At 40.7% G+C, this 27,130-nt stretch overlaps 1 protein-coding gene across 2 annotated transcripts in view; it reads left to right on the top strand.

Annotated features, from left to right (window-relative positions):
• Positions 1 to 27,130, top strand: part of SNAP91 (synaptosome associated protein 91) — an 87,648-nt gene that overhangs the window by 26,544 nt on the left and 33,974 nt on the right. For both annotated transcript variants that reach the window (XM_072142030.1, XM_072142029.1), the window contains exons 3-8: positions 9,116 to 9,258; positions 10,434 to 10,509; positions 15,717 to 15,819; positions 17,151 to 17,244; positions 24,192 to 24,303; positions 26,690 to 26,796. In XM_072142030.1, the coding sequence (XP_071998131.1) occupies positions 9,116 to 9,258; positions 10,434 to 10,509; positions 15,717 to 15,819; positions 17,151 to 17,244; positions 24,192 to 24,303; positions 26,690 to 26,796 (635 nt within the window). The remainder of the gene's footprint in view (positions 1 to 9,115; positions 9,259 to 10,433; positions 10,510 to 15,716; positions 15,820 to 17,150; positions 17,245 to 24,191; positions 24,304 to 26,689; positions 26,797 to 27,130) is intronic.

Consider the following 27,130-nt stretch of genomic DNA (forward strand, 5'->3'; position numbering starts at 1 on the left):
ATAGGTAAGGACAGAAGGTACATATAATGAAGGCAACAGGTGTAAAGTGGCACACAGCTGCTAACATGCATAAACATAGGTAATGCGCACAAACAGGTAGAGATGATACCTTACCAATGAACAAAAGGATAGATGAAGTGGACCTCCACTGTCCGGGATGACGATATCCCCGACGCGCGTTTCGGCTCGTAACAGAGCCTTCGTCTGGGGGCTGTTTGTGCACATTACCTATGTTTATGCATGTTAGCAGCTGTGTGCCACTTTACACCTGTTGCCTTCATTATATGTACCTTCTGTCCTTACCTATTACATGTGCATGCTTTGTCCATGTGTAATTCCTCCTATGTCTGCCCGGGGTGACGACTTTCTCATTTGTTGTCGCCGCCTTGCACTGTCATTCCCCCTCAGCATTGTCTGAGGATTCTCATCCTGCTTTTATCATTATGTCTTAAATAGTCATTAATAAAGTACTTTTTACTGCAATTATTCAGACTCAATTTGGTCTTTCATAGTGCTTCCTTTTACCCCTTTTTCCCTGTCCCTCCTTAAAGGGGTACCTTTTGTTTTAATGAAAACGCCATCAAAATTCGCAAAAAATTACACTATCCACAGCTCCGTACACCAAAGTATGAAAAAGTTATTGGCCCCAGAAGATGGCAAAATAAAAAAAAAATATTTTGTACAGGAGGTTTTAATTTTTTTAAATGTATGAAAACATTATAAAACCTATACAAATTTGGTATCCACGTGATCGTACCGACCCAAAGAATAAAGTAGACAGAGTGAAAGCTGTAAAATCCAAGCCCACAAGAAAACGTCACAAATGTGGTTTTTCACCATTTTCACTGCATTTGGAATTTTTTTCCCGCTTCCCAGTACACGCCATGGAATATTAAATACCGTCACTATGAAGTGCAATTTGTTACGCAGAAAATAAGCCATAACACAGCTCTTTATGTGGAAAAATTAAAAAGTTATAGATTTTTGAAGTTGGTGAGTGAAAAATGGAAGTGAAAAAACTAAAAAAGGCCAAGTCGTTAAGGGGTTAAAAGCATGTGACATTATGTGCAAACCACAATGCATGATGGTAGTCAGTTTCATGCATAAAACTCCCTAACCCCTTTTAGTTGTGGTATGACCTAGACTTGGTGTCTGTGAATAGCAAAATAAATCTAATGCTGACTATACCTGTATGTACATCTGTAGCATATCTGGATCTGGTAAAGTAACATGTGCAAAAAGTAGTAAGAGTATGTCTCTAGATCAAAAGATGATGCCAGCAGCAGATAGTTACATGACGTCAATATGAAGTAAAAATTTATATCACCAAGTGTATGTTGGGGGAAGGGATCTCGTGCCCCACGCGTTCCGCCTTGGTGTGGCTTCCTCAGGGGTATGAGACACACTTTCACCACTTCTACATATCTTGTCTGCCATAACACACCGTTAGATCGTATGTGCCTGCCTCCCCTTCCCTAGGATAAAGGGGCTTGTGACAGTTTTCTGTCAGACTTTGCACATTTTCGGTGCAAACTGCCTACACAGGTATTTAAGAAGTGTCTGAGACACACTAGCTTCTCTAGGCATCATGCGACACAAATTAGAGGGCGTTCCGGAGCTCATTTCCACCGTGTGCCAGATTTATCATGGAAAGTCCGACATAAGTGTGTTGCAACCCAAAAAAGTTGTTGAACTCTGTAAGAATCGGTAAGTAATTTCTGTATTTTCACCAAATTTCTGTTATTTTTCATAAATACCAGACTCATTACTCATATTTTTCAACTAACATGCAGCACAATGTGTCACAAAAAAATAAAAAATCACCTGCATTTGTTATAGTGTTGAGTGACACATGTCCGATTTGAATGTGAGATTTGCTGATCCCTCAGAGGGAGAGGGTTTAATTGCCTATGAAACTACAGCATGGAGGGGATCTGTTAACATTCCACCTGATCACTCTGCACAACCACCTTCTTCTACCTGCTGAAGTCTCATGGCGACAGGACACAGAGGGAGGACAAAGTGCTCTTGTACATTGTAACAGCTCGGGTAGGGCCCTTCTGGCTCATTAGCATAACTAAAAGGCACCATGGAGGGGCCCTGGAAATGCTCATTAACATAATTTTAAAAATTGAAATTTGGCCACAGATAGTAAATATAACATTACCACAGTCACGCTGCCTTGTATCTATGAGTAAGTGCCCCTGGGTTATCATGATGGATTTTGATGGTAGATTTACATCAAAATCTGAAGTGTCCTAGCATATCTTCAGATGGTTAGGAAAAGCTGAAAAAACTACATTTTGACACTAGTAAAATATTTTCACATCTTGCTGTAGAGGTCTCTGTACAGAAGTCGGCCTTTACGAAGTTATTGCTGTGCAGGTATCTTAGGAATTTAAATTAAGTCCTGAGACTCAACACCTCTTCTACAGCAGAGGCTCTCAGTATTTCCTAATGGACAAAGATACTTAAAAATATTTAATTGTTAAATAATCTACCGTATTTTTCGGCCTATAAGGCGCACCAAAAATCCTTTAATTTTTCTCAGAAATCAAAGGTGCGCCTTATAGGCCAGTGCGCCTTATATATGAACTTATACAGAAATGTACTACAGACAAGATGTACTGTACATTTACCAGTGTTTAATAGCTCCATCCCCAGAAATTTCCTGTACCTTCCCACACAGTATACAGGGTCCCTAGCTCCTGAAGTGCCCTGGCACCACAACTAACATTGTGCCCATCCTGCCCTCCCTAGCAGGGAGAGACCGGAGCTGCCATAGTGCCGACCATGAGGCAATCATCATCATCAGTAAACAATCCCCCATACCTGACAGCCCTGTAACAGGGGAAAGAGAAGGAGCCACAGGAAACCCCACAGGAATAACACCCTGCCTGAGGAGGGAAGGAGAAGGGGCAGAGGGACACCGCTTAACCCCTGCTGCATCACCCTGCATTAACCCCCAGCAGCCATACCTCTGAGATCGGAGCTCTCTGACATGCTGAAGACGAGTTTCCCGGGAAGTGTAGCTGGCTTGAATTGTGCACAGGTCTGCCACCTGCTGGTCATTTTTAGGTACTGCATTTGATCCTGTGCCTTATACTCCAGTGCGCCTTATATATGAACCTAGATGTCATAGCAGGCATTTATCAGAGGTGCGCCTTATACTCCAGTGCACCTTATAGGCCAAAAAATACGGTAGTGGCCATATAAAGAGCTATTTTATAGTAAAGAGTTTATCATAGTTTTTTTGTTTTTGAAAAAAGTTTTTTTGGAGGAGTGAGGGGTGTCAGAAGCCAGCAGAGAAGTGAATATATTACAAAGTGGACAGAAGTTGTCATTTGAAATTTTCCTCTCCATGACTCCCCAGACAAAGTTTCACAAACTTTATTTCAAACACCATATAACACAGACATTTTTTTTAAAAACGTACCTGGCGTAGACAGTACTCTGTCTATAGCAACCTGTCCCCTGATAAAAATCGAACTCTGGTGACCGGTTTCCTTTTAAGGGGCTACAAAGGCGTAGTGTAGCCCTAGCCCCCGGGGCTCGGTGGGGTGATTTTAAATCAGTAGCCTGTGAGGTTCATGTGCATAAATCATATACACTTCTTAGTTTAGTTTGTTAGGAGAAAAGATTATGTAAAGGCAGTGTAGGTCTTAGTAGTAAGAAAGGAGGCTACCATCAGAAATACTTGTTAGCGTATTCCTGAGGTTTCCTTTTTAAAGCGGGTGCTCTGGGTAAATTTAATTGTGGTTGAAAGTTGCAACCTATACGGTCAAGACCTTTGTATATTTTCAATTTTTTTTTTATGGGATTTTATTAAACAATATTTACTTTGTATCTGGTCATTTTTACCACAGTTACCAATCTCATATGTGTGAACCCAATTCCATTCCTGTGTTTTATTTGTTTTTAAGATTATAATCCCAGAAACTATTAGGAGCAGCAGAAATGTGTGTGTGAACAGCTGATAGTAGTTGTACATGATTGATAGGAGGTAACTGCTACATCTGGAAGTGTAAGCCTATAAATACATTGGGCGTTAAATTCTACATTAGCCCTCATTCATAAAATCTCTTCTAGTAAAATATTTGTACTTCAGCAGTCGACACATTGCCCGTAATATCTTTCTCTTCGCTGCTCTTTAAAGGTTTGTACTTGAATAATTACATTTCATTTCAAGCTTGAAACGTGGGAGACCATGAGTGTTCATTAATTATATGGAGCCATTTTAATTTTATTATGAATGAAGGATAATTACTGTATCTTTAATATGAGCAGAGGAGTTGCTCTAAAGGGAATATACCCAGCTTATAAATGGCTACACATGTTAAAAAAAAAAAAAAAAAAAAAAGCACATACAATTCACATGAACATGAACGCTTCACATCAAACTGTTGGTATTTCATTGTAGTGCTTTTGCAGCACTGCTGCATCCATTCACTCACACAGCACTTCTTCCACCTCTCATGTCCTTTTACTGGCAGCGTGAAACCTTTTTCCCTGCCAAGGAAGTAATCCACATGTGTGCCACCGATGTACATAAAGAGGGTACTGCTTTTTGATGCATCCGGCGTTTATTTCTATACCACGTCCTATCTGGTGTAGAAATATATGCAGAATGCAAACTCGCTAATGAAAATGTGCAGTGAATGCAGAAACTCACCTCACTGGCCCACGCTCCCTTGGTGTGAAGATGGCGTGAAGGGGGAAATTATCGCAGTTGCTGTTGGTTCATTAGCGATTATTTCAGGGCTTCATGGCATAGGAAATATTATGGGGGACATTCTATCAGATCCACATAAAGAAAACTGGCTTCCATCACTAAAACACCACAGCCTGCTGCTTGGCATTTTGGGTTAAAAACCCAGAATAACCATCACAGTATGGTAGTATATACTGCCATACTACAGTATGGCAGTATATGGGAATTTTCCACATCAATTATTACAATGTGTAAATTGCATATTGTAATAAATGGCTAAAAACAAGATGGGGTGTATGACCCGAGACTGTCATGGTAACAGATCGCCTTTGCTCAATGGCATCACAGGGATTAACGATCTAAGCCAATATGACGGTGCCCACACGCCACACTGATCGTGGATGTTACCAGCAATATGCAGCAAACCTTGTATGGAGAGGGCTCATCCTGTGAGCCCTCTTCATATACCCGCAGCCGATGTGTGATATACTATTTTTGTCACATATCGGTAAGTGGTTGATTCATCTGGCAAAAATAGACATTTCTTCAAATGCATGTTATTGAAAAAAAAGTGTCCCTGTGTGAAGATAATTTTCCCATAAATGTCACCATAATCATCCTTGCACACTATCACCACTAGGCTCTTCAAGCAGTAGCCAGACATGCACTATTGAGTCCTGTCTGGCCACCTAGATTCAGCGTTTGTTATCACAGGACTGCTGTGGGACATACAGTAACTCCTGCACATTTCATAGGCACAAATTTTGTTTCTTTGTGCAATAACTCAAGGAGCGGTGGTCATATCCAAGGACAACAATCACATTTCTAAGGGACCATATTACTACATGTATGGGAAATTTTCTTCACACAGGCAAATTGTTGGTGCAGAGGACCTGCTCTCTGAGGTTGAGTGAAATCTTTATCACTGCTTTACCCGATCTCCAGGAAAGCTTGATCCTCCTGACTGTGAACTACAAGACATGGACACTTTTTAGACCAGCGGTGGCGAACCTATGGCACTGGTGCCAGAGGCGGCACTCCAAGCCCTTTCTGTGGGCACTCGGGCCATCACCCCAGCACACCAGACAGAACTCAAAGAATCTTCCTGCAGTTCCAAGCAACTTAAAAGATGCTGCTTTCAGACATATTTTGATACTTCCTTCGCTACTTGGGACTATAGGAAGAGGGAGAATGAGTAGACAGGGCCGAATTATCTATGGAAGACCTCCTGCTGGCACCACTGTGTACAGAGGGACACTGGAAAGAGGCTAAAATGATGAAAATTTTCCATCTTTCTGCTGTGCTGCTGTCCTCAGGAGGCCAGTATGATTGAAAGTTGTTGAAGAACAGGGAGCAATAACTTACTGCTTTAATTTTTGGTTGGCGATAAATAAGTGGGGTTTCAGTTTGGGCACTCGGTTGCTAAAAGGTTCGCCATGACTACTTTAGACTATGAAAATAGGGTGTGGTTTTGTTCCAAAACTAATGCTAACCCAACAAAATTGTCCCAGTTTTCTGATGTAAAATCTGCCAAATAGGAGATGCAAAGTAGGACTAGACAGACTTGTACTACAACAGATGGATCATCCAGCATAACACTCGTATATAAATCATGTGCAGTAGAAGATTAGTAGTACTAGGCTCTTTGAGTTACGTGGTTTACACTAGAAAAAATGCGTCAAAAGCATGTCTTATTCAAATCATTTTGGTGCACACACCTTTTCTGTGAAGTAACAAGCACTTTAGTATAGTGTCATTTTGTTTTTTTTGTTTTTCTGTTTTCTCACCGTTGTTTGTAGTTATTTTGTATTTGTATGGTCTGACAGACTGACGGTATAAACCTGATATGAAGGAACCCATAGAACCCATACACATTAGACCAGCAGCTGAATGATTGCTCCTCCAAAGGCTGTCTCTCCCAACTCCATTATACCTTTTAATAAATGTGAGTTTTTTGCTGAGCAGATTGTGAGAGTTTATCTTTGTAGATGAAAATACTTTCAAAGAATATAAAGATTTGGTGAAGCCTTTTAACCCTGCGGGCTCCTATCAGTAGTTGCTGTGTAGGATGTGCAGCATGTAATGAGTCACCAGGAGACTGTGCCTGGCAGGACGCTGGTGCCCACGCTAGGGAATTGCTTACGCTGTGTAAATGGATTGTGTATTATGTAGTAATTGGAGGCTGAGTAATGGATTCCCAGTCTACTTGACGAGACATTGCTGAGAGCCCTAAGCCGTTCTCTTGATCAGAGATATATAGAGGGATTAAGGAAAGATTTAACCAATGTTAACCTTGATATAACTCCTCTGGGTTCCTGTTCTTGCACATTCTCTGATATTGTGGAAGCATCCTATGCAATAGATGAAGGTGCTATTTGTGGGCTTTTCTTTACATCCCAAACAATTTCTCTGCCAGTTGTGGCTGAAACCTTTGTTGGTCTACTTAACCGTAGTTTAGTTTTTACAGAGCCCCTGATTTTCCATTTGGTAATCACAGCTTGGACACTACTGACTGGCATTATCCATTCCTTGTGTGTCCCTTTCCTGCTTTATACAGTTCAGCTACCTTTCCTTGTGGATCCATTGGAGAGTCCCAGCGCAAGCCTACAATACTGAAGACCCCGAAGATCCAGAGAGCATAAATCAACTGATATTGAAGACCCTTAGAGTAGACAAAATAACTGAATCTTCTCCTTTCCAGGATCCTCTTCTCCTCCCTGCACCACACTGCAGCTGCCTCTCTGCTCTGTGTCCGCCGCTGCGGCAGCCTCAGGACCCTGGAGCAGTACAGTACAGCTGATAATTACTTGTAGCTACTGGGGACACAGAGTAGAGCGGCAGTAGAGGAGTAAGGACTTCTCGGCTGTTCTCCCGTTTCCCGGGGTCCTGCAGCAAAATGCTTCATCTGCAATTTTCTTTTTTTGAACATGAAATGTACATGTACCTTGTTGCTTTGTCCTTCAATGACTCCATATGTATTGTATTTAAGTTAGGTTTTCCTTTTGTGACTCGTAGATCTTGTAGAGATGTATTGTTATATTGGATTCTTAGGATACCATTGTCTGATAAACTGTCCCCTGTGACATCCACCCACAATATTGGTTTTGTAGGTTTGTTGTTGAGTTAAATTTGTATGCAAGTCAGAACTTTATATTTTATAATTGTAACAAAATTTTGTTTGGTCTCTGTGGCAATTGGATTTTAAAAATGTTGGGTTGTCATAGGAACCAGGATTGCCAATAAAGCTTAAAGGGAACCTTTCATCAGCACTTGACCACATAAACCACTACCACTATGTTGTCAAACAGAAACAAACAAAAACTAGAAGGTGTTACTCTTTCATGGCCCAGTATAATGGCATCATCTAGATCAGTGGTGGCGAACCTATGGCATGGGTGCCAGAGGTGGCACTCAGAGCCCTTTCTGTGGGCACTCAGGCCATTGACCCCAAGACAGAGCTCACTAAACAGGACCAAATTCACCAAATCTTCCTGCAGACCCAGGCAATTTAAGAGTTGCTGCAATCAGCGCTATTTTAAAACATTCGGCTGTTTGGAACTGAGGTAAAAGTGAGAAAGTGTTGATAGAACTGCAGTATCCTACTGGACCCCACATTCTTACTGTACAGAGAGACTGTGGTGAGAAGCTACAATGATAGTCTGAATGTGTCCTTCTTTCAACTGTTTTGGAGGCCTCAAGAGGCCGATACAATTGATAGATGTTGAAGAGCAGGTAGCAATAAGCAGGTAGCTTAAAATGCAATGTTGGCACTTTATGGTAAATAAGTGGATTTTGGTTATAGTTTGGGCACTCAGTCACTTAAAGGTTCGCCATCACTGATCTAGATGATCAACTTTGAAATGAGATGTAAATTGTTTGTATAAAGTAAAGGAGGTGGAGAGTTTAACACTGAAGTCAAGGTGGGGATCTCTGACTGCTTCCTCCTCCAATTACAGTGAAGGGGGCTTTCGGAGGAAGAGAGAGCTTGACTTCAGTGTTAAAATCCCAGCCTCACTTTAAAGTGGATTTTCTGAATGATGACACCACCTTGCGCCACGAGAGAAACACGATCTGGGAGCTCAGCTGCTTGGAAACATACTGGTAGAGGTTCATTATGTCAATTTCTGCTGACAGGTTCACTTTTAATTGCAGGCATCTTTTGATAACTGTTACAACGGTTCACTGTTGATTGCTGGGGATAAAGTACAGTAAATTACAGACATCCAAAGGTCCATTTGTAACTAAGGGTTGTCTGTAAGTCAGGTGTTCTTAAGTTGGGGACCATCTGTGTATATAATGTCTTCACTGTTGTCCAGAGTATGACTGTTACTTTTATAAAGGCGAAAATTTAATAGAAAATTTCAACATGATAGTATTTAATGCTCCTTTGGTCTTGCTTTTCAGATTTGATACAAGCTACAAATGAGACGAATGTGAATATTCCACAGATGGCAGACACGTTGTTTGAGCGTGCCACAAATAGCAGCTGGGTGGTTGTGTTTAAAGCCTTAGTCACAACTCATCATCTAATGGTCCATGGCAATGAGGTAAGAATGCTATAATCTTCTATATCGGGCATGAAGCTGCATACACGCTGCATAGATTATTGTGTGTCTTCTGGCTGGTAGGGCCCCACATATCAATGTAAACCAGGCAAGCCCACAGCTGGTTGCAGGAGAGAGGAAGGGTGAGCTCTCATCGCCTCTCCCCTCTCCGTTGAAGGCCGAGCGTCTGGCGCTGTAATATGACCTCGGTCACGTTACAGCATGTGCTCACCGCACCGTGACCAGGTGCTATAGATGTCTATGGGGGCCTACGAGTTTTCAATACAATGGTGACAACATTTTTATGAGTGGGTAAAGGGTACTTTCCTCTACCCCTTTGTCGGGTCTGGGTTCTTTTGGGTTTAGGTTTTTTTGTTTTCCAGAAAATAGCGTTGTGTTTTAAGCAGGAAGGATGGTTCTGGGTCGAAAGCTGGTGAGTGAGTTTTTTTTTTTTTACTTTTTAATTTTTTTTTTACTTTTTTTTTTTTTTTTTCTTCTTTCCCCTAACCAAAAAGCAACTCCATATTGTAAAGAATAAGGATTAACAAACTGGTCTTGGGTGTTTTATATGGGCAGAATTTGTAGGTTACTACTTAATATAATATTAGCAATATTTTAGTTGCCAGTAAATAATTCATTGGGATTTGCATCTCTGCTGCTAAAAGTTCATTGCACATATCCCTCTGAAAAAACTAAAAACGGCTGATTTCTGCTGTGCATTGCAGCCCCATATAGATTTGTTCCCTATCTACTCTGCTCTGACAGGAAATCATTACAACCATTGTGTCCCTAGTCTAAGGAAGCATCTTTTCCACCACTCCCCCAATATACTGCAGTCACACATAACCATTAAAAACTGTGTTTATTGTGTTATATTTTGCAGAATGCAGTTGTACTTTTTATTGGAATTATTGTGGTGTGGGTCATTTTGATCACCTTTTTTTAATTGCTTTTTAATCTGTTGTTTTTAATATATTTTTTTAATGATAGTCAGCGAGTTCATTTTATTTTATTGTACAGATTGTATGGTGATTTTCCGCTTTTTTATTATGTGGGAGAAATTTTTTCTAAAATAATGCTAGAAGTAGTACACAAAGAAAAAACTTTCACATGGGTAACGGTTTGGTGTCAATACTTTTAACATGGGTTTAATTAAATTTTTTTTAATTTAATTGTAGAGATTCATCCAGTATTTGGCCTCTCGAAACACACTATTTAATCTTAGCAACTTTCTGGACAAGAGTGGATCACATGGTGAGGTTCTTATTTTTCCTTGTTTGTTTTGAAAACCCCATGTTATGTAAATGATTGTGTATTTGGGGTATGCAATCTTCAGTCCTTCAGGGTGTACTATATTGTTCATTCATACTTTTGACATTTGACAATACATCCTCGGTAATAGTACATAAATAGACTTACAGCAATATATTACATATTCAGCAATTAAGGATTGGAGCGAATGTGAACTGAGGGAAGTCCAGCCAAGGACCCCAAATTCTTTCGAACTTAGCACTTGCCTTTCTCTTGCAATAAACAACAGATTTTTCTAAGCGAATGAAATTATTCATTTTATTAATACACATTTCTACCGCGGGTGCGGTGGGTTTTAACCAATACATGGCCAACGGCTTCCTGGCCTCATATACATTCATACATTTTAACAGGAAATATAAATATTCTTAAGGAATTTTCACAGCAGGTTGTTCCTAGGGAACTCTGGGCCTAGTAGACAATGCTCTAAGTCTCTCATAATGTTTAGTTGTAGACAATTAGGAATGTAGATAACTTTAGCATGCACATAACAAAGAATGTTAGCCGTGACCTCTTGGCATACTTTATATGTGACTTCTTTTTCAAGGATTCTATTCCATTGCCGCGTTTGTCACAAATATTTGAAGGAAGCTGGGGACCACCAAATATAAACCTGTATTTTATGGGAAAGTATCCCCTGCTTTTCCTGTTTTGTATTAGTAAATGTATCTATGAAGTCGACTCTTTCTTTTAAGCTACCACATTATTTGAGAAAATAATCCTTACCTGCTTCATATCCAATAACATTTACAAGGCATACCATTGAAAAGCACCCACACCTTATTTAAAAAAAATACTGACAAGAAATTGACAGTGAAACAACATCACACATCGCCAGTGGTTTGTGTTCAGAAAGGCAAACTTTGCTTATTAACATTCTATGATTGACACTTACTTTCTAGTCTTTAAGACAAATCTCATCATGTATAGGCAGTGACTACAGTATTGACCAGATGCAGGCAAAAGTGACAACTTACAAGTGCCAATTTTGCTCTAAAAGGTCTAGAACTTCATCCTGACTTTTCCTGGGCCGTGAACCTAAAATACCACAGTTATCTATGGTATATTGTCAAAGGGATAACCACACTTTGTTTCTAAATAATATATACTCCTTAGAACTCAACTAACCACACAATGCCTCTGGTATACATCATATATACCACTCACAAGATAACTGACATCAAATATACACATGTTAAAGGGTATTATCGTCTCGGCATTCACATTGTTTCATTAATCTGCCATATATAAACATTTCTTCAATTATATGTTATTTAAAAAATGTTCCTGTGTGAAGATAATTTCTCATAAATGTAGTCATATGGTCCCTTTGAAACCAGACTGTCCTTGGTTATGGCCACCTCTGCTGGAGGAATTGCACAAAGAAACAAAAGGTTTTTGTATATGAAATGTCCGGGAGTTACTTTATATACTACAGCCGTCCTGTGGTAATGATTGCTGAAGCCAGGCAGTCAGGCAGGACTCTATAGCGCATGTCTGGCCACCGCTGCCAGAATGTGAGGTGGTCGTAACCAAGGAAGCTATCTCGTTTCTAAGGGACAACATGACTACATTTATGAGAAATTATCTTCAATTGGATGTTATTAAAAAAAATTTTCCTGTGTGAAGATAATGGGGCAGATTTACTTACCCGGGCCCATTCGCTATCCAGCGGCGCGTTCTCTGAACAGGATTCCGGTCCGGACGGGATTTATGAAGGTAGTTCCTCCGCCGTCCACCAGGTGGCGCTGCTGCGCTGAAAAATCATCTGAACGCGCCGGAATACACCGAGCTGGACCAGGTGAAGGTAAGCGCTTCCCAAGCGACACATTTTCGGTTTTTAAATGCGGCGGTTTTTCTGAATACATCGGGTTTTTGTTTGACCAGGCCCCCCCCCCCCCAATTTCCGTTGCGTGCATGCCAGTGCCGATGCACCACAATCCGATCGCGTGCGCCAAAATCCCGGGGCAATTCAGGTACAATCGGCGCAAATCGGAAATATTCGGGTAACACGTCGGGAAAACGCGAATCGGGCCCTTAGTAAATGACCCCCATAGTTTGCATATGGCAAATGAATTAAATTAAATGTAAATGCCCCGATGGGAATATCCCTTTAATGAGTTTAAATCCTTTAAGAACTGGTGGGTACAACAACTGCCATACAATATGAATCTACTACCTGTTTTTGGCCAACCCACAACCTCGCCTTTCCCTTACTCTGTTGTAGAAAGTATACTAGGCACTCCCTGGGCAAATAGCAACTCTGTCTGCCCCCTACAGCTGTATTATACATTTGTAATTTTTTTTTTTTTTTTTTTGAGCTTAGAGGAGAGGTATGAACCATATGCAGTACTAAGGTGGCATGTTTTATTTGTGTGGCTGCTTTAACTTTTATCATGCTGCCATTCTTGAACCCCGTCTGTCTGGGATCCGGAAAACCAGAGGAAATGATATAGAACCTGCACAAAGACGTTGTGGTTAGATTCCTATAAGACAAGCCTTGTGCCTTGTAACCGGATGGGTTTTCTTCAGACAAATTGATCTCTCTTGGCATTAAGAAAAGATGCAATAAAATGCTTTAAAAAGTTTAAATTACTAGCTGAACACCCATGCATGTGTGTCTATGGTGTTTTTTTTTGTAATAGATATTGAGCAGCTTCATAATTCTACTGACAGAGGCTGATCACTAAGAAGTCGCCGAGTACAAGAACGTGCCTCTGGCTCTTAGAATGGTCACAATGAAAAGTCCAACAATTGTGATGTATCTGAGAATTCGGCGATAGCAAATTCCCAAATGAAAGGATTTTTATTCCCCCACCAGCCTTATATTTCTACATCAACACATTCACGAGGTCATACAGCTATATACATTATACATTACGTTAGATATCGCCACATCCGAAAATGCCAGATCTATCAAAACATAATAATGTTTTTTCACTGTGTTTAACCCCTTAACGAAAAATAGCGCCCAACGTCGCAAATGGCATTTTTTTGCCATTTTGAAACGTATAAGAAATTCCATAAAAAGTGAACAAAAGGCCATACAGTCCTAGAAATAGAAGCATTGAAAATCTCTTTAAAAGTCACAAAAAATGACACTTTTTTTTTTACATTTTTGCAAATGTATGAAAACATCATAAAACTTATACAAATTTTGTATACCTGTGATTAACCCAATGAATGAAGTAGACCAGTCATTTGGGGCGCACATTGAAAGCCGTAAAATCCAAGCCTACAAGAAATGGCGCAAATGTGTTTTATCATTTTTTTTCTACATTCAGAATTTTTTTCCCACTTCCCAGTATACGGCATAGAATATTAAATACAGTCACTTTGAAGTGCAATTTGTTACACAGAAAACAAGCCCATACATAGCTCTTTACATGGAAAAATAAAAAAGTTATAAATATTTAAAGGTGGGGAGTGAAAAATCACACCAGAATTGACACCAGCATCTACTTGAAAGGGTCCAGGAGATGTAGGCATTTAAAATGTGTCCCCCTCCAGCCTGTCAGCTGCAGGCAAAATGTAGAAGCAGCTGCAGGAGACTTTCGCTTTGCAGAAGTATATGCACCCTCTGCATTTGTAGCTCAACCTGGGAATAATTCTGTAGTTTGGTAAAATCATCTACTTGTTTAATAAAAAAATTGAATTGGAAAAATTTACAAAAAGCTTATTTTTCCACATTTGTAGTCCATTATTGGCAAATTTTATTAAAAAAAAAAAAAAAAAATGTAATCAATAAAACTATCATATCAAGTTACCTGGACATTCAGGCACCAATGACAATCGTTCATGAGGGGGTATACTGAAAAATGTTTCACATCCAGAGCATATCAATGCAAAATCCTGACATCACATTTTCTCTTAGGGCAAAATTGGCAGATCCATGGATTGGGAAGTATAAGAGGCATGAGACAGTATTGGAGTACATCGCAGGTTTAGCATTTATTAGGGAGAATGCACCGTTATAGACTCTCTTATAGACTGTAATAGAATCAGAGACAAGCTTCCATAGTTTGGTCACTTCTGCCATCTGCCCTCCTGCTATTCTTCACACTGCCATGTGCCTGTAAAACGGTTAATACTTCACAATTTTGAGATTAATTTTGTACTTTTACTCTTTAGGAAGTTGTAAATGTTAAGATAAATGAATGTATTAAAAAACAATTGACATTCACAATTTTGTCTCCATTTTTTAATCAGTGTGAAGCTTGAAAGGGTGAACAAGCTTCATACAAGCAGTTCCAAAAATGGGAGTTGTTAAGGGGGTTTCTATTTTATAAGCCAACATATTTGTGCCTAAAAAATATACAGGCAGTCCCCGGGTTACATACAAGATAGGGACTGTAGGTTTGTTCTTAAGTTGAATTTGTATGTAAGTCGAAACTGTATATTTTATCATTGTAGTTCCCGACAATTTTTTTTTTTTGCCCCAGTGACAATTGGAGTTTCAAATTTTTTTGCTGTAATAGGACCAAGAATTATCAATAAAGCTTCATTACAGACACCTTACAGCTGATCATTACAGCCTGGGGCTATAGTAAAGCATCCAGAGAGCTTCACCAGAGGTCACAGTGGGCAGAGGGGTCCGTCTGTAACTATGGGTTGTCTGTAAGTCGGGTGTCCTTAACTAGGGGACTGCCTGTATTCTGGAATTTCTTCAAACATTTGGTAAATCTCAGTTTGAATACTAAGCCTTTTAACGTCCTAAACAAAAAAAAAAACTTTTAAAGGAAACCTACTGCCAGTTTCAAGGATTGTAAACTAAGTACATTTACATGCTTGTGTGTTCCCTCTGGGAGGATTCACATCATTCTTTCAGCACCTTATGGCCTTATTTTTATTTAAAAAAAAAAAACAACAAAAAACTAAAAACTTTCAAATTATGCAAATGAGACTGAGGGGCCCTGGTCTTCATAGCTGTTAATTGAACCTGGAGTCCCTATGGCTCATTTGCATAATTCTTTCAACTTTTTTGTAAAAATAAAAGGGCATTAGAAGTTAAAAGAAGAGTGAATGGAATCATAGGGGGCACACACCAGTATGTAAGTGTGCTTGATTTGCAATCCTTCATCCTTTTAAAGACATTATTTTTCTACCAAGAGGACTATGCTGTAAATATTTTTATTACTTTCTTCCTTCAGGTTATGATATGTCAACATTCATTAGGCGCTACAGTAGATATCTCAATGAGAAGGCATTCTCCTACAGACAAATGGCATTTGACTTCGCCAGAGTGAAGAAAGGGTATGAATGTGCATTTGTATCTAATATACAGTATGTGCTGCAAAAAAGATGGATCTTGTTCTTGAAATTTTTAAAATAGTTTTGTAATATGAAATAATAAGAGTATTGTACATAAAGAGCAATTAGAGTGAAGCTGTAGAGCTGCACATATCATACATTGTAAACTGCAGCATTCTTAGAAAGTCTTCTTTCAGTAAATGCTTTCGTTGGCTAGCCACAAGTAGGACTGATGGGGTGAAAAAAATAGCAAACCTTGTACCGTGTCGTCTCTATCCACTATGTAATGGGTCTCCCCATTGTGGTCCTGCAATGAGGAGGAATGCGGGTGATGCTCACAGCGATCAAGCAATTATCACCCAATATGTAAATGAAGGGAACGTATCGGAAGAATAAAGGTTCTCAAACAGCCAGAATACTGTTTGTAGAGCTAATAATCTCTTAATTTAATCTAGAAAGGGTGTCCATGACTACAACCAAGGCTGTAATAAAATTCATTACTAATCACTATTGCCACACTATACACAATATAAGTGAGATGTGTTTTTATTTCTGCTTTTGATTCTAGGCACATATAAAGAATGGTATTTACAAGCCTTACAGCAGTATGCTAATGGTTAATAACCAAATCGCTTCTCAAAGGCTCCCTTTAATGTACCGTATATACTGGAGTATAAGCTGACCCGAATATAAGCAGAGACCCCTAATTTCAACACAAAAAACTGGGAAAACCTATTGACTCGAGTATAAGCTGAGGGTGGGAAATGCATTGGTCACAGCCTCCCAGTATATAGCCAGCAAGACCCCTGTAGTATATAGCCTGCCCAGCCCCTGCAGTATATAGCCGGCCAGACCCTGTAGTGACTAGCGTGGCAGCCCCCTGTAGTATCCAGCCTGCCCAGCCTGTCTCCGATGCTGCCTCGGGTCCTTCAGTGCTCTTCGGATTCTTCCGCACCTCTTAGGGTCTTCGCGCGCGCCCGGCACACAGAATTACGTCAGCTGCTTGCCGACTTCATTGTTTGTGAGCTGCCGGCATCGCGGGGGGATCCAGAGCATCAAAACAAGCATAGGACCTACGGGTGACGTCGGAAAGGTGAGTTTTGAGTTAGGGTTTTTGAGAACAAATTTTGTGCTGAAAAACTAGGCTTATACTCAAGTATATATGGTCATTTCTGGAAAAACCCTTTTATAACATGCAAATCATTTAAAGCAATTTCCTAACAGTCAGACAATGTGAGAGTAGTGAGAGCTTTGGAGTTGTATATACTGCTGAGTAAACATAGTTTATCATTTTGATCGAATATGTAAACTTTTTTTTTTTTTTTTTTTTTTAGTGCTGAAGGAGTGATGCGAACAATGGTACCAGAAAAATTACTTAAGGGCATGCCAATACTGCAGGGACAAATTGATGCTCTACTTGAGTTTGATGTAAGTTTACCCTTTGACCGACTACTACCCAACTATTCACTTTCGTGACTGGATGGATGATGGTACAATATTTAGCATTAATGCTCCTGTACACTTGGTAAATGCAATAAGACTTGATATATTAAAGTGTGAAGTATAATTAGGCAATTATGTAACTGTAATTGTAACAATGACACAGTGCTACAGTGAGTGGTGCAGACCTGCTATAATCAAACATTATAGGACCCGTAGCGGTGCAAAGAAAGAAGACAAATAAAACAACCCAAAGTCGATGGATGTGCACTGCCGTGTGTATGCTTGTTGCTATCAAAATACACTCACCTGCCACTTTATTAGGTATACCATGCTAGTAACGGGTTGGACCCCCTTTTGCCTTCAGAACTGCTTCAATTCTTCGTGGCATAGATTCAACAAGGTGCTGGAAGCATTCCTCAGAGATTTTGGTCCATATTGACATGATGGCATCACACAGTTGCCGCAGATTTGTCAGCTGCACATCCATGATGCGAATCTCCCGTTCCACCACATCCCAAAGATGCTCTATTGGATTGAGATCTGGTGACTGTGGAGGCCATTTGAGTACAGTGACCTCATTGTCATGTTCAAGAAACCAGTCTGAGATGATTCCAGCTTTATGACATGGCACAATATCCTGCTGAAAGTAGCCATCAGATGTTGGGTACATTGCGGTCATAAAGGGATGGACATGGTCAGCAACAATACTCAGGTAGGCTGTGGCACTGCAATGATGCTCAATTGGTACCAAGGGGCCCAAAGTGTGCCAAGAAAATATTCCCCACACCATGACACCACCACCACCAGCCTGAACCGTTGATACAAGGCAGGATGTATCCATGCTTTCATGTTGTTGACGCCAAATTCTGACCCTACTATCCGAATGTCGCAGCAGAAATCGAGACTCATCAGACCAGGCAACGTTTTTCCAATCTTCTACTCTCCAATTTCGATGAGCTTGTGCAAATTGTAGCCTCAGTTTCCTGTTCTTAGCTGAAAGGAGTGGCACCCGGTGTGGTCTTCTGCTGCTGTAGCCCATCTGCCTCAAAGTTCGACGTACTGTGCGTTCAGAGATGCTCTTCTGCCTACCTTGGTTGTAATGGGTGGCGATTTGAGTCACTGTTGCCTTTCTATCAGCTCGAACCAGTCTGCCCATTCTCCTCTGACCTCTGGCATCAACCAGGCATTTCCCCCCACAGAACTGCCGCTCACTGGATGTTTTTTCTTTTTCGGACCATTCTCTGTAAACCCTAAAGATGGTTGTGCGTGAAAATCCCAGTAGATCAGCAGTTTCTGAAATACTCAGACTAGCCCTTCTGGCACCAACAACCATGCCACGTTCAAAGGCACTCAAATCACCTTTCTTCCCCATACTGATGCTCGGTTTGAACTGCAGGAGATTGTCTTGACCATGTCTACATGCCTAAATGCACTGAGTTGCCGCCATGTGATTGGCTGATTAGAAATTAAGTGTTAATGAGCAGTTGGACAGGTGTACCTAATAAAGTGGCCGGTGAGTGTATATTTGTTGTAGAAAGTGTCAGACATTAGACTAAAGTCACTATAGAAATATAAACCCTTTGGCCAGCGACACACAGCAGTGACAATCTTTGTGTGTCATACATTTTTTTTGAATGGACGGCACATGGCAGCACTAAATCCAAAAATTTTTAATGGATCAGTGCTCATGGCCGTTATTTTAGAGGACCATTTGACTGATCCGTTAAATAGAAGATCATGTCCTAGTTAGAACATTTTTTCATGGGTTACTGAGACTTTGGCCACCATTTATCAAAAACCATGCCTAACAGCTTGCCTGTGGAGTGTTCAGGGTGCGTCAGATTCATGGATTTGTCCATGCTGCAGAATTGTGGCGCCTGGTCCGACTAAGCACTAACACACCCTTTTAGGTGCTCATTCTGTCTTGTAGTGCAGCTGCAACACAAAACTGACACAGACACTTTATAATTACATATGTTAGCAGTTTTCACATTCTTTCTATTACAGAGTCCGACAGAAAACTGGTGCAAACTCTTTAATAACTGTGGGCCTATGAGTGTTTCACACCCAATTGGTGTGGTTCACCTGACTGGTTCATGTGCATGCAGCCTAAATATGTGATAGGGAGCTCATTTACAGGCGGTCACCCTACTTGAGGACACCCGACTTACAGATGACCCCTAGTTACAGACGGACCCCTCTGCCCACTGTGACTTCTGGTGAAGCTCTTTGGATGCTTTAGTACAGTCTCAGACTACAATGATCAGCTGTAAGGTGTCTGTAATGAAGCTTTATTGATAATTCTTGGTCCAATTACATCGAAAATTTTGAAACTCCGATTGTCACTGGGGCAAAAGAAAAAATGTTGTCTAGAATTTCAATTATAAAATATACAGTTTCGACTTGCATACAAATTCAACTTAAGAACAAACCTCTGGACCCTATCTTGTATGTAACCCGGGGACTGCCTGTACTGCATTACTTAGGCCAGTTGCCCATGAGCGAGTTCAGTCTGAGAAACACTCTCCATGCACTAGAAGGGTTTACCAGACCTAAACGTCTGAGTATCAGTGCGGCCTGGGAAATCCCTCGAGCGCACAACGCAAGTTGCTCAGACTGAATTCACTCGTGGGCGACCTGCCTAACTTCTAAAGTCAAAGATTTGCTAGGATGCATTTAAATGGCAATTAAAATGGTCTTTATGAAGATTATAGGTAATCCCATAACTATGAAGAATGCTGGCCAAATAAAGGAGGCCTCATATCTGTGCCGCACTGTAGGGAAAAAAAAATTACTATACACCTTGATTTTACACATTACAGCCTATAGTAACATAAGTGGATTCTTGGAAAATTTGGTGCCTTGAATTTATTGTAAAGGCACTTGATGGGATTATGAGTCAGCATTTCAGCTTAAATGGCATAAACCAGTGCAGTTTATAAACTATGCTTCCCTCCTGAGCTCCTAGCAACACAAGCTTAACATAATATATATTGCAGACATGAAAATCAATGGCTGCAAGCCACATGTAAAGTACTCAAGTCAGGTTTCAAGGACAAACGGCTGAGATTTTCAGTAGCAACAATGTATTTAATGTGCAATACAATATGAAAATATTTACATTAGGACAATGTTACACAGTGGCTTGTGCACCATCTCCTCAAGTCTTATTAATCATATTAGCTTACTGTATCATATTAGTATCACTGAGACCCCCCACAAATCAGCAAGTTAGGCCCTATTCTGTGAATAGGGCCTAGCTTGTTTTGTGAAAAAACCCCTTGAAGGACACCCAGGTTACAAATGACCCCTAGTTACAGACGGACCTCTCTGCTTGTGACCTCTGGTGGAGCTCTCTGGAGGCTTTACTTTAGCTCCAGGCTGCAATGATCAGCTGTAAGAGGTCTGTAATGAAGTTTTAATGATAATCCTTATTCCTATGACAACCAAATTTAGAAATTCCCTTCATAACAGGGAAATTTTTTTTTTATGGAGTTACAATTATAAAATATACAGTTTTTTTTTTTTTGTTTTTTTTTTTGTTTTTTTTTTTTAAGCTTTATTTGGTCTACCGTAAAGAATATACATGCATACATATTGTCGCGGTTACAGTAGTGTCAGTATTAATACAAAGCATTGAATTCTTATGTTTTTTGACCATTGTTCTTATTCACAGTTAGATCTCAACTTTGTAACATAAACAAGGCGCAACTAGCGCCCTTACGGCTATTCGTCTGTCTTGTTCATTGCACAACAGCGTTTCCCTTGAACGATTAAAATCAGACATAGTAGGAAATACATAAGTAGTATAACTATTTATACCGTGGGAGACATAGTGATCCAGTGTGTGGCATAAAATAACCTCGTTTTTCTAAGGGCAGGATAGGTGTTTTCACGTAGGGAACCCCTTTCCCCTTCGTGACACTAGAAATTAGTTGTGTCTATCTGTAAACGGCCTAGGGTCCCTTTCAAGTTCTCGGTGTGGTACCAAGTTGTACGACATAGCTTTGCCATAAGACGCCTGATCTCCTCTGTCGTGAGGTAGGTGGTGATAAATTTCCTCCATTTGCGGAAGAACTATTTTGTGCGTTTATTACACAGTCTCTCTGTTTCTAGCCTGTCTACTTCAAGGTATGTCTTTATCTGTGCTAGCACTTCTGCCCATGTGGGTAATGTTTGTTCCAACCAATGATTTAGTAGACATCTCTTGGCCACCAACAGCGTAATATGTATGATTGGCGGTAGGGGATCCCCTGCCTCCTCCTCTGCCCCTTCAGGTTTTGTGGAGTGAAATAGTAATCCTAGAGCTGTGATGGGGAGTGTCACTGAGTAGGCTCTAGCAATTTGGTCTCGGATTTCGGTCCAGTAGGGTTGCAAGTTGGCTCCTTGCATTTAGGGCATTTAGTTATCCTGTCCGGTCGCAACTCCGTTGCTGGGATGTTGAATGCATAGATGGCGGCATGCATAAGTTTGTAATAGGTCTCACGCCAACGCTCACTTAGAATGTGCCTACGCACCCCAGCCCACCCCTGCAAGATACGTGTGGAGACTTGGTTGGCCCGTAACCTTTTTTCTCAGTATGGGAAGTTAAGCGGTTGTTCCACTGGTTCTCCTTTCCGCCCTAGTATGGAATATAATATCGATATGGACCTTCTCCATCCCACTTCCCCCAGCAATTCGTCAAATTTGTTTGTGGTCATTTCACCTGACAAATTTTGTGTTTTTGAGTTGCAAAACGTCACCATCTGAATGTAGGGAAAGTCTTGTCTGTCTGGCAAGGCATATTCTGTTGTCAGTTCCGTCAGTGTCTTAAGTCTTGGTTCTGTATCATGTATCAACTGTCGCATCCGATTTATTCAGTTTGCTTTCCACGGTCCATATAGTCTACTAGTCCCTCCCGCCGGGAACTCCGGGTTGTCCCATAACGTTAGATGTTTGGACATCTGATACGGCATCCCAAATTGTTTCCGCAACACCTTCCATGTTGCTATGGTGTCCCTTAATAATGTCGACTGTTTTGCCATTCTTGGCAGTTTAGCGTAAGGTAGGTGCAAGGCTGCTACCAAACCACACCCCTGAAGAAGTCCCTGTTCCAGTTGTATGTTTGAAACTTTGTTGGTGCCATGCACCCAGTCAATTAGGTGTCGTAGTATAGAAGCATGATTATAGCGTCTTATATCTGGGAAGTTCAACCCTCCCGATGGTTTAGTATAGGTCAGGCGTTTTAATGATATCCTTTGCTTCTTGCCCTGCCATATAAATCGTGTGAACGCTTTGTTCAGATCTCTTATGTCTGTTGTTTTTAGCAGCAGAGGCAAGGTTTGTAGGGGATAAAGTAAACGCGCAAAACTAATCATTTTTATGAGTTGTACCCTTCCTGAAATGTTTAGTGGAAGAGATTCCCAGCGCAAAAGCTCTGCTTTTATTTTCTGGAACAGTGGCGGATAATTCAGGGTATATAGGGAGGAGGACGTTTTTCCTATATGGATTCCTAAGTATTTTATGCTCTTTGTGGCAAGGCCTATTCCTAGCGCTTTTATGGCGTGTTCCGTAAATAAAAGTGGGTCTAGCGGTAAAAGGTCACTTTTGGCCAAATTTATCTTAAACCCTGCTATTTCTCCAATGTCTTTGATGTGTGCCAGTATCCGTGGCACTGTATGCACCGGGTCTGTTAGGAAGATCAGTATGTCATCCGCGAATAAAGCGGATTTTACACAAGTGTTGCCCACTTTGATTCCCTCGTTAATGATCGGTGAGCGAAGGGCCTTTGCTAGCGGCTCAAGTGCCAGGTCAAAAAGTAGGGGTGACAGGGGGCATCCCTGCCTCGTCCCTCTACTCAGGTTTATTACTCTCGATTTACAGCCTGCCAGTAGTATCGCCGCTCTAGGGTTGGTGTATAAACCTGAGACAAAAGTTCGGAAGTGGCCTGTAAAGCCGTACTTGTCAAGTCCTGCCACCGCCAGCGGATCCTATCAAACGCTTTTTCTGCGTCTAGAGCCAGTAATGCTCTTTTCCCCGCTGACGGTGGCTGATGTGGCACGCTGTCCAGTACTGCCAGTACCCGCCAGATGTTCGTGACGGCCGCTCTCCCCTTCACAAATCCAACTTGGGAAGGGTGTATTAGTTTGGGAAGTAGTTCTGCTAGTCGGTTAGCTATTATTTTGGCCGCTAGTTTTAAGTCCTGATTGATTAGCGATATGGGTCGGTACGAACTGGGTAGTAGTGGGTCCGTACCTTCCTTGGGTAATACTTTAATATAAGCCGTGTTTGCCGATGAGGGGATTGGGGCTCCCTCTATAATTTTGGTGAAGTAGCTTGCTAGTATGAGTGCGGCTTGGTCCTTAATCTCTTTGTAAAATTCCGCCGGGAATCCGTCTGGCCCCGCTGCTTTCCCATTTCCCAAATCATTAACTGCCCCCTTTACCTCCTCTGGAGTTATTTCTTTATTTAGTAGAGACATATCTGTGTCAGATACCGTGGGTAGTGATATCTGAGACAAATATGCCCCCGCCCTGGCGCTGTCAAATGGAGTAGCGTCTTCATATAGTTTGGTATAAAAGTTGTGAAAGATTGACAGTATTCCTCTGGGGTCTTCATGTATTGTTCCTTCTGCGTCCCTAAGTCTGGTGATGTTAGTGTGCGGTCTTTGTCCCTTTGCAAAATATACAGTTCTGACTTGAATACAAATTCAATTTAAGAACAAACCTTAAAGAACATATCTTGTATGTAAGCCCAGGACTGCTTGTATTATTTACATAATGCATTATATAAATTAACACAGGGGCCCAGGAAACCTTTTTGTTTGGCATTTTTAATGAGGATCTTCGCAACACTTGAATAAAAACTTTTAGAGTTAATCTCTAAACCCTAGTGATCTGCACAATCATCCACAATCCATTTAGTAATCTTGTGACTGCTTCCTTTACTTGTAGGTTCACCCTAATGAATTGACGAACGGGGTCATAAATGCTGCTTTTATGCTTCTTTTTAAAGATCTTATCAAGTTGTTTGCCTGTTATAATGACGGAATAATTAATTTATTGGGTGAGTATATGCAAAAATTACATTTTACTCCTGTATATCCTGTAAAAAAATGGCACATTCAAATGCTTATAATGGTGTAGATAGATTTCATTACCACAGCAGTTATTGTAAGGCATTTACACTGGCATCATGGGATCCATTGCATAGGACCTATAACTGGTATGGCTTTTTCATGCTCTTAATTCATATGTTAGATTTTTTTTACTGGTTCAGCACATAATCTCCCTGTGGATACTTGATAGAACTCATCATGATCGTATTATACTGGGGCCCAACACTTGGGAACCCAACCATCAGCTCCTGTGCAGGAATAACAAACGAACAGAGCGAAAGGAACAGCCATACCCCACTGCAGCTCAGATTCTACTCGCTCTAGAAGGAGTTCTGCTGTAGTTTCGGGTCCAGCCACTTTGCTGAAAACACGTGTACTTTCAGGTTCATTCTTAGTGATTCCAGCACTGAATACCAGCGATCTTCTATTGATCAGGAGTTAAAGAGAAAATATCATGAACCTGGGAAAATTCATCACAAACCCACTATTTTTGATTGGACCAACTGAGCATCTTAAAGGACATCTACCATCAGGATGAATGATTGTAAAACATGACGGTGTGTGCACCATTTAACATATTCCACTCTGAGGGGCTCCAGGCTCCATTGACATCTATAGAGCCTGGGGTCCCTCAGCTTCATTTGCATAATTTATAAAACTATTTTTCCGTAAAAACAAGGTCCTAAGAAGCTAAAGGAAGAGATGTTCCTGCCAGAGGGGCACACACCAGTATGTCAGTGTGCTTGGCTTACAATCCTTCATCCTGGTGGTAGATGTTCTTTAAGTGAAGTTCTGATTTTACCCCAGCCCTATATATCATGTGTGGGGAATCGGACATTTAGTTGACAGCTATGTAAGTTGTATTGCCAACTTAAAGGTTGCTTACCTCTGCTCTGCCTAGTTAGACTGCATAGGGATGGGGCGCAATGAGCTGTGAGCCATCATGTAGCTCTCTGACAGGGTGTAAGGCTCACTGTGCGGGTGCGAGGTTTCCTGTGCAGTGAGGGTTGGGCAAAGGGAGGATGTGGCTGAGGCCGAGGACATCCTATATGCTAATTAGACAAGGAACGTTGATTTTTTAAATGAGGCAAGTTTCCTTACTCGTTTCTATCTGAAAATCCTTTCTAGATCGTCTTGAGTTGATCTCCTGGTTCCCCCCTGTGAATCACCATGCCTTTTTGTTTCCTTGTTGTGTTTTCTGGATAATGTAATAATCATGGACTCTCCACAGATGGTAGCATATACTCCTATCATAGGATGCTATACACCCTTCTATCACACATTTATGATGTAGAAGACAGTTCAGCCTTCTAGTTGCTGAAGTTCCCCTAGCTGACAGATGTGGTACAATCCTCTAGATGCTCATGTGACTTGGTATTAAGCAATCATGAGAAAAATAACCGGATGCAAGGAAAGAGATGGAGTCAGATCAGAGAAGACAGGAGGCACTAGTATCCTATATAGCTGCTTCCTTAAGGAATTGCGAGCAGCTGTTTATTTTATTGTCCCCTGTGACAATTCCAATAATCATTAGTGGCGTTCCATTCATGTGAAGAACTGTCATGAACAGCTTTTAATTACAGCACCCAACAACAAAATCTGACCTGCCAGGTATCTGTCATTGGTGAGCATCTGTCACATGCATTCATGCCATCAAAAAATTTAAATGTTAATAAGAATTGTCTTAGTTGGCCTTTTCTGCCATCCAAAATCTATTTCTAACGTGTGTATTTGGGGAACATGGAGACTGTGGGTATAGCTTCTGCAATTATTAAAAATAATTGAAATATACTTTCATTCTTGATTATCCAAGTGTTCGTAGGAGGAAGAACTCCATGTTCTCCATATTTTATGTTGTGTATGTGATGGGGGGGGGGGGGGCGGTCTTGGGACTTGCTTTAACCAACGGACAAGGGGACAACACATGAATTGACATCCTATAGTCTGAGGAGGTCAGGCATTGTTTGACACAAGTCCTGTGTCCCCCTAACATCTGACCAGGTGCTTGGTGTTTTCCAGATTCCTGGAAACTCGCTTTAATTTAAAATGGGACTACCTTTGGGCTTTCCACCCGTGGTCAAAAGCACCCAATAGACCTCGTAGTGCACAGAATCACTCTTTTTCCCAGGCTTCTTCTGTGGTACCTTCACATGGGCACAGTAAAAGTATCTGTAGGGCGGGTCTAAACTTTTGGCTTTGTGCCAGCCTCCTAATGGCAGCAGCTATACACACAGTCTGATTTACAAATTTACGATAGATATTTTTCTTTTATAAGCCAGATATCAATTGCAAACCATCAGACTTGAATTTTTTTTTTTTTTTATGATATGTCAGAGAAATTCTTTGAAATGAAGAAGGGTCAATGCAAGGATGCTCTAGAAATTTATAAACGGTTCCTGACCAGAATGACGCGAGTTTCAGAGTTCATGAAAGTTGCAGAGGTAAACTCACATGTTACATACATACATGGGTTTGCTAACCTATAGATACTTATGGATGGATACAGTGGGGATAAAAAGGATTTAGTCAGACACCAATTATGCAAGTTAAAATAATGAGAGAGCTTAATTGACAGGATAGGTAGATCCCAGCTATGAGAGACAAAATGTGAAAAGAAATACCTAAAATCGCATTGCCTGATTTTTTTTTTTTAATGTATTTGCAAATTTTTGTGAAAAATAAGTATTTGGTCAATAACTAAAGTTCATCTCAATATTTTGTTCTATCATTTGTTGACAATGACAGAGGTCATACATTTTATTTAAATCTTCACAA

The sequence above is a fragment of the Engystomops pustulosus genome, chromosome 3 (assembly GCF_040894005.1).
Source record: "Engystomops pustulosus chromosome 3, aEngPut4.maternal, whole genome shotgun sequence".
Taxonomy (NCBI): Eukaryota; Metazoa; Chordata; class Amphibia; order Anura; family Leptodactylidae; genus Engystomops; species Engystomops pustulosus.